We start from the raw sequence: 8,393 nt of genomic DNA, 5'->3' as shown, positions 1-8,393 counted from the left end.
ATATGGGTAATATCTCAACATCACAATCAATCTAGAATAAACATAAAGACATACATCCTAGATCAGAGCCTACTCTAAGACTCCAAAGACCGACCGCGGAGATAGCTCCTGCTATCCACAAGCACTCACCAAGCAAGCTATAAAACCAATCCTTCACGCCGTCTACCCATTCGTACAAATAGGTAGTCGGTCCACCACAAACCCCTGGGGGTTAGCTTGACATCAATCATAATCAGACATAAATAATTGAAAATCAATTCAAAACTTTAAATAATTCAAGTCAAGAGAGAATTCATCTTCAACATTAATCATCAACACAACAATCCTCAACATTATAAATATGCCAACTACCATTCATATCAAACACCAAGGATCAAAACAACTAGGACTCATGCCACAACATGTTATGTTCCTAGACACGACTCCTACATGCATGTGGTACTGTCACCAACAACGTCTAGGCCGTCACCTCATGATGCCAACAACACATCATAAACACCTCAATTGAATATAAATATCCCACAACTATGAATGGGTGAACATATGACACACCATGCACATGTTCAACAACAACTCACCAACATTTTTATGTACAACTCTATAACAAGACTCAATACATACAATCACCTCATCAAATCACCAAACAATTAGCATGTATATTTCATACTAACAATCAACAACATGATTATTACAACTCCACAATTTCATATAATTTCTCACAATTCAAGTGACGGAAGAAATACACCATACTACTATATCATCATATTAAACACCTAACAAATCATTTACACATCTTCATATAATCGTATCAAGCTATACACAAAAGATTTGCAAAGTACTCGGTTTTAAAGATCATTTCCGACAAGTTCGTATAACGTTTCACAACTTTTAACAATTGAGACAATTGAATCCAAACTAAGCAAATAAATTCTAGTGCCTCAACTATGTATACACTTAGATCACATATGAGTGCAGTTGAGTATACATGTGCAACTTTATTTAGGGAGAATGTAATGTAATGTAGATGAAATTAAAAGTAAATAAAATTGTGTAATTTTTTAATTGATTTTGTGTATTTGTGCAACTTTATTCGAATCTATTCAATACGCAGCTTTAATCGAAATTATTCAATACATAACTTTATTCAAAGTACACAAATGTAAACCAAAATGTACCAAAATGCGCATCATATAAAAAACAAAAGAACATCCAAAACAATTAGACATTACAAGCCATTACATTTAATCATCTTCCTCTTCACATAAGTCAATTGGGTTGTCCTCGATAGTCCCTAGGGCACATGATTTTGGTTGAGGACCAAAATAACATGTCCTTCCGCTCCTCCTAAACTTGGACTTATTGTACATTCACACCTTCGAATTGGTTTTTTTAACAGAACCATCGCATTCGATTCCGCGCCATGTCGCGATCGAGTTTTCTTTCTTCTTCTCACCCTCTTTCTTTAATTGAGCAGGATTGCCCTATTTCTTAGACATATCTACACAATGCAAACATCAGATCAAAACTTACTCTTATCCTACAAATTCTACCACAAATTCCTAACAATTTTTACAATTTCTTACAATTCCTAACGATTTATAACAATACCTAACAATTTCTAACAATTCCTAATATTTTCTAACATAATTCAATCAATTCTACTCTAATCAATATCTAACAAATCAATCAAATCATAAACATCTAACATCATAAAATCAAAAATCAACAAAACCTAAATATGTGACAATTTATCCAAAAAATCTAACAATTCAATAAAAAAAAAACCAATGCAATATGATTCTTTTTAATAAGCACGTACTTGACTTTGTGTTTGTAATTGGCGTCGAAAGACTTTAACTTGGACAAAATCACACCCAACAATCTCAAAACCGCAACAATGGAGTTTTGGAAATTCCTATGTCTGTTATATTCTTATAACAGAGAATCGGCAGTTAAGTGCCGATGAAACCTCGGTAGTTAGCTGCCACCGATTCTTTGCATCAGTAGTTAACTGCTGAGGGGGTATTTACGTATTTTATTGGTGTTTTTCAACCTTTTAAGTAACGTGAACATCAATTTTCAAGGTTATTTTTTCTTTTTTGCGAAAGTTGTATTTGGATTCATTTCTGATCGGGCTTCTGCTCAGCGTAAGATCTTCGAGCATAGGCCATTGAGGAGTCCAAAACATGTCCCAAATACATGTTATAGGTCCATTTGTGAATTCCAATGTTTAAGTGAATTTACCTTCCTTATACTTGATGAATCCCATACTATGTAACTATCATCAATTGTGGTATATGTCTATTTAAATACATTTTGTATTTGTTTTATTTATTATTATGTCCTATGTTACTCGATTACCCACCCCTTCTTTAATTGTGTTTGGTTGTTTGTGACGACGTCGATGTTTCACTAGAGGAAGTTCATTTCTTCGCTGTTCTATCCTTTACTTGAGTTTTTGTTATGGGACTTATTTGATTGACCGTAAGCCAAATATTTTATAAAAAGCTATTTTAGTTAAGTTACTTGTTTATTGGTTCTATATTCCTCCTATTTTAACTTATACACTATTCTAATTAACTACAGTAAGACTTAACTTAATGAGCAAGTTATCTATGGTAAGACTTTTTGTAGATGTTGATGAGTCTTCAATTTTTTTAATATATAATAGGATAGTGTTAATAATATCGAGTATTTTGCTCAATGATAATGATTTTACTATTATATCACTTTTACATTGCTAAAAATTTTTCTATAAATATTTAACAATAAAATCTTGCCCCCGCAAATCAACATTTTTGGATCCGTCACTGCCCATCGTGGAGCACCAAGCAAGGAATTAACCAGAAAGGATTCAAAACTATTGCAGTAAGAATTTATGCATTTTCATGCCAGAACACCATTAAATACCTATTGTAATCAAACTAAATCAACTAATGTCCTCCATATTTGTTGACAGAATAGAAAGATAACAATATACAACTATAAGAGTTTGTATTAGCAGCAATGGCATAGACAACAAGGTGAAGCAAGAGGTGTGCACAAGTTTATGAACTTTTGCATTGCATTTGTTCCTTCTAATCTCACCAATATTATATCTTCAAGATTTTAATTCAATTAATATTTTTTTACAATTTTGGACTCACATCTCATCAAATCATCAATGGTTCCTTCGGATTATAAGAAGTGCAACTGCCATTTCAAACTGCATCTGTATCTCGAAAATCCATTTCATTGTCAGAAGCTCATTTGCCAAATATCAGCTATAAACAACTACAGAAATGACTCATACAAATCCATTGAGAAGACGAGTAAACTCTTCAGTTCAATGAGGATGGACATTGTAATCGAATTTTCTGCAGTGCTTACAAAATTGTGCCGCTTGGAATTTGTTGTGTGCGAACAGAAGAGAAAGATCAGAGCTATTGGTACAATAGATTGTAAGCCGGCAAGTCTTGTATTTTGTTGATGTCTTCTAAGGATAACTCTCTCTCCAATTGCTTCCGTGTTGCTTGTAGAACCTCCTGAAGCCATGAAATAATGTCAGTCGACATGATTTATGATAAATATTATACCGTTTGTTTGATCTACTTCACTATTTACACATAGTTAAAAAAGGTTTTGGTTGGTGCTACATAGCGGTGTATTGCAAAAGTTGAAAGGACCAAACAGGATTTTAGTTTCAGATGGTCATTTCTAATGCGGTTTCTGAAAATAAAGAAAATTGCATTGGAAAGAAGCCATTGAATGTTATTGTTAAACTCATATGTATAGCACCGGTCAAATAACTCTTGGGGACCTCTTGTGGATAAACATCTTAATTGAGCGCTTATAGCATAAGCACTTATCATAGAAGGGCTTATGCTTTATTCTCGAAGAAGTTATAATGCCTTAAGCCGTATTAAAAAAAGAAAGTTTGTTTGTTGTAGGGATACATACGATATTAAAATTAACAATTTTCCTATATGAATTATAAACAGCTCATTTAGGATAAGGAAAGCAAAAATACGTTAAAATTCATGTACGAAGCATGCATAGCCAGCCATTGTGCATCCACCATTTCAAAAGCTATACAGTATAAATCATCAAACGCGTCTTCATCTTCTGTGGTACAATGCAATGAAAATTATAAGCATTTGAAGGGCTAAAACATCAAAAACAAATTGGATGATCGACAAATACTATATACAATGCTTACCGCCTAATAACTTGACAAAATTCATGCCAGGAAGACATCGAGGCTTTCCTTCTACAACATTCAGTGGAAAAGTAATTAGAATATTCATTTTCTACTATCACTTTCTGATAAATGGAAAAAAAAATTAATTCCAAAAGATCATCCCAAGAATATCATAATATAAAATGAATGTTGATCAAATGCAATGTATAGCATTATAAGAAACATCATATATCAAAAGTTTCATCGATTCATAGACCATTATAGACAGAAAGCAATGCTCACATAACGTTTTAAACTAAGGAAAAGGGGACGTATATTGTCAGTGTAAACTACTTTTAACACAGATATCCAATGAGATTTTAGTATTTAGCAGTTATTTTTAAAGAGTAGTTAAATGATGAGTTGTCACTGGATATCAGTGTAAAACTAGTCACCAACATGCGCATCCCTATTAAACTCTGAGCACTATGATGAGACTATAAAAAGGGCAACCCGGTGCACTAAAGCCCCCGCATACGCAGGGTCTGGGAAGGGGTCCCACCATTCGGTGTATTGTACGCAGCCTTACCTTGTTTTTACGCAAGAGGCTGTTTCCAGGACTTGAACCGGTGACCTTTCAGTCACATGACAACAACTTTACCGGTTGCGCCAAGGTTACCCCACTATGATGAGACTATATCGGTATATTTTGTTCTGCAGTCATGCTGTATACAAACCTGAGCATAAATCTAACATCTGTATCAACATAAAAGATATATTAATGCCAGCAGCAGCAAATGGATATTCCCACGTTGCTCGGTCTCCATCTTTCTTCAACAACAGCCTGTGAAAAGATGCCTTCATTTGAATTTCCATAAAATTAGTAATAACTCATCTTTTCTGCCAACATAAATGTCAAGAGAAACTAAATGAGAAAGCAAATAAAGGCGGATTCATCAAGTTCATTCATGTGTGCAGAATAATAAAAACACAAAACCTTACCGGATATTTCCTTGCAAAAAACAGCAGATTTTCAAGGGAAATGATGCCACATCCCCTGAAGAAATCAGGTTATTAGACATACTACCTTTGACTATAAAAATTTTACTCAATGAATATGTGAAGTACAATGCCTCTCTCCTAAACTTTGTCCGAGTTACGAACAAATGCTTTCAAATAATGAGTTTATGAAGCATAATCACTAATATGAAACTATATCGATCTACTATTTTAAACATTTTGAAATTTCTTAGAAAGATATTGAGAGAATATTGACGCTATCGATCTCGAGTCCCGATCTTATGTGTTGATTGCACGAGCAACACATAGAAAACAGTCTACGTCCAGAATTTAATTTTGGTAATTATCTAAATCGACTGATATATGAATATCAATTTTATGTGAAATAAAAGGGTTTTTTTTTTTTCTTCTTCTAATTATGTATTCTTAAGTTAGGAAATTATTACGACACTGCACCATCGGAGATGATCCAAATCCTTACTTAAATATCAAGGAAATAGTTATGAAATTTTATGCTACTGTAATAAACAACATCAACAGCACTACATTGGAACTGATTTCACGACATTTTGCATCACATTCTTTGAATTAAGAAAAAGTGTTAAAAATTAACGTTGTTGTATACCTAAAGTCGGTGGATGGATTAGCACCTTGCCATCCCATATCTTTCCATTGTTCAGATATCAAACCTTTTAGAGTAACATTAGGAAAGGCACAATTCCACAAAGCTCTCAATGATTCCTGTTGAATGTTAATGACACTTTTAGTAAAAGTTAGTATGAATATAACAACTCAAAAGTATACCCGAGCTTCCATTTTCGGAATGCAGATTAAGAGAGTACAATGGACAAACTAAATAAAGAACATAGAAAGATAGCTTCAAGAAAAAAAGAAGTACTTGATGGTCAAGGCTAGTTTCATCGTAAGGAACATCCAGCCGCTCTTGAAGCCGTTGAAGTCTTTCTTCCTGATAGGGACATGAAAACGAGTTAATTAATCTCACCGACTCTAAGACAGAATTGCAGATTCTGATTTGAAACAACAAGTTAAGCTCACTTAGCAAAAAACTAAATGTTTTAGCTCTAAAATCTCTAATTGACAAGAATTGATAAAAAAATAGCTTTAGCATCAATTTGAAATATTTACACTTCAATTTTTTTTCAGGGTAAAAACATATAAACACATTTACTTCAAACTTATTGTAACAAAAAAAAAATGACAAATTCAAAATCACTTTTATGACTCGAAAACACACTAAGTTGTTTGAGGGGAACGTTGTCTTGGATAACATTGACAGCATGTGGAGGATCAGCAAATGCTTAAAACATTCAGCAAATAAGCAGAAAAGATCAATAAATCAGCAACTTCCATATTCCCTTTACCTCAAGAGGAGTCAAAGGATAGTCAACAAACTTATCATTTTGTTTAGTGTTTGTTCGGTGAAAGAATCCTCCTATCCATGATCGTGATCCAACCATAGCAGTAGCTATGCGCAACAAAATACGGATCAGAAATGGAAGAAAACGTAAAAGATAATTGAGCTCATATAAGAAAGAATCATCAAACTGCAGTGTTTCTAAGTCATTGTTAGATACTTTGGCGCATTAAATTTCAGATCAGAAATAATAACTTTTCACAGATATAAGCTTGAGTTGTTAACAATGCTCCTAAAATTAAAGGGTTAAACTTAAAATTTAATCCCTATTGATTGTTGATAAAAGTATGTAGGATATTTTTTTCTTTGAAGAAGCTAAATTAGCCCACCTAAATTGGCATCCGAGAGAATCGAACCTGAGACCTCGAGGAGGAGCACACTCCCAGGTCCCAAGCCAATACCACCAGACCAACCCAAGTGGGTTGTATGTAGGATACTATATCACGATATTCAGAAAAATAATGTCCTATAAAAGCATTCAAATAGCATTTCACTGAAACTGCTTGCAATTTCTTACAGTGTGTATTACCCTTCATATTGACATTGAAAAACAGAAGACACAGATCAAGAGAGAAAATATACTCACAAAAACATTGAGTCAACTGAGCTATTAAGCGAGTGGAATCATGTGACCATTCCAACTCTTCATCTTCCTTCCTGTGTCTCCAATAAATCTCATCCTCATCAACCTGCATTTTAATTTTATAAGCATCCTTAAGAAAAGAATAAAAACATTACCATAGTCCATAGACAGATTTCAATTTCATGCATATTAGATATGCATTATAACATGCTATCTGAAAGTGCTTAAACTTAGAAAAGATGCTCTAATTTTCAGTGGTTGTACAATGAGATGTTAAAACAACTTGAGTGAACTAAATGGCAGATAAAAAAGTCTAGAAAACACTAAGACTACATATCACTATCAAGAACTTACGGAACCCGAAATAAATATAAGCAAGTCAGTCCATATATGATACTACCTCCGGTCCCTATAATATAGACTATATACACGTCAGTTATTCAATGAACCTAAAAAGTGAATTTTTCTTACAACAGGGACTAGAGGGAGTATCCGATATGGATTGACTTGCATATATGCATTTCGGACACAATGAGTTTATGAGAAAACAACATTGAATTTACTTTATGAAGAGATGAGCAAGAAGGAAAACACCGTTTGTGCTTCCTCAGTCTCATGAGGACGCAATCACACACAAGGGTCTTTCAATTCATCCTTTTCTTTAATAGAAACTAGAAAAAGAATAATTCTTAAAAAAAAAAAAAAACAGGCACTTTTGAAAGAAGTGGGGTCACCTATGATTGTACTCAATTCATGCCTTCCAACAAATTCAACCTCCTCATCATTCCTGCTGATTTTCTCTATACCAATTATGATTGTACTCAATTCAGACATAATAACAAGTTGAAATATAAGACAGTAAAATAATAGAATAATCAATCAAAGGCATTTTAATTTTTTTGCTTAACTTTATGGTGTAAAGATGTTATAGTGATGCAAAAGAAGAATTGAAAAGTTGGGTGAGAAGTGGAGTTGGTGTTCCTGCTTTGCCCAACATTTTTTTTTGTTGCTTTTTCTAGCCCACCAACCAACTTTACATGCAAGACAAACAAGGTATATACCTTGGTCCAATCAAACATGTATAGAAGACAAAGTTAAAGCCGGGAATAAATAAAAAATGGTGACTCAAAAGTTTTCTTATCAAGCAGCCAGAACCTGATTTCTTTTGGTTTTTTCACGGGTTCAAGTCCTGAAAA

The 8,393-nt window shown here is 33.6% G+C and overlaps 1 protein-coding gene across 3 annotated transcripts; it reads right to left on the bottom strand.

The window, feature by feature from the left end:
• Nucleotides 1–2,919: 2,919 nt before the first annotated feature.
• LOC25480747 (ELMO domain-containing protein A) lies at nucleotides 2,920–8,095 on the bottom strand. Of its 3 annotated transcripts, none has more exons than XM_013586779.3 (10): nucleotides 7,932–8,095; nucleotides 7,201–7,303; nucleotides 6,562–6,665; nucleotides 6,078–6,146; nucleotides 5,805–5,920; nucleotides 5,162–5,216; nucleotides 4,897–5,017; nucleotides 4,199–4,249; nucleotides 4,010–4,104; nucleotides 2,920–3,524 (listed from the first exon to the last, which is right to left on the bottom strand). In XM_013586779.3, exons 3-10 carry the CDS (start codon nucleotides 6,655–6,657, stop codon nucleotides 3,423–3,425), a joined length of 705 nt encoding a protein of 234 aa, XP_013442233.1. In that variant the 5' UTR covers nucleotides 6,658–6,665; nucleotides 7,201–7,303; nucleotides 7,932–8,095; the 3' UTR covers nucleotides 2,920–3,422. The 3 variants fall into 3 exon arrangements, with proteins under 3 accessions (XP_013442233.1, XP_013442236.2, XP_024630160.1); XM_013586782.3 differs by lacking the exon at nucleotides 7,932–8,095 and adding an exon at nucleotides 7,761–7,878; XM_024774392.2 differs by lacking the exons at nucleotides 5,162–5,216; nucleotides 7,932–8,095 and adding an exon at nucleotides 7,761–7,878 and having other exon boundaries at nucleotides 4,897–5,003.
• Nucleotides 8,096–8,393: the final 298 nt, after the last annotated feature.

This window comes from Medicago truncatula, chromosome 4 (assembly GCF_003473485.1).
Source record: "Medicago truncatula cultivar Jemalong A17 chromosome 4, MtrunA17r5.0-ANR, whole genome shotgun sequence".
Lineage (NCBI taxonomy): Eukaryota > Viridiplantae > Streptophyta > Magnoliopsida > Fabales > Fabaceae > Medicago > Medicago truncatula.
The sequence above is the reverse complement of the archived record's forward strand: the minus strand, read 5'-3'. Positions and strand labels throughout refer to the sequence as shown.

Coding starts and splice junctions, on each gene's coding strand:
- LOC25480747 (XM_013586782.3), bottom strand. CDS start 7,814: ATGAGACTGAGGAAGCACAAACGGTGTTTTCCTTCTTGCTCATCTCTT. Junction 6,666..7,200: donor TCAGTTGACTCAATGTTTTT/GTGAGTATATTT, acceptor TGTTGCGCATAG/CTACTGCTATGGTTGGATCA. Junction 5,217..5,804: donor AATCCATCCACCGACTTTAG/GTATACAACAAC, acceptor TGATTTCTTCAG/GGGATGTGGCATCATTTCCC.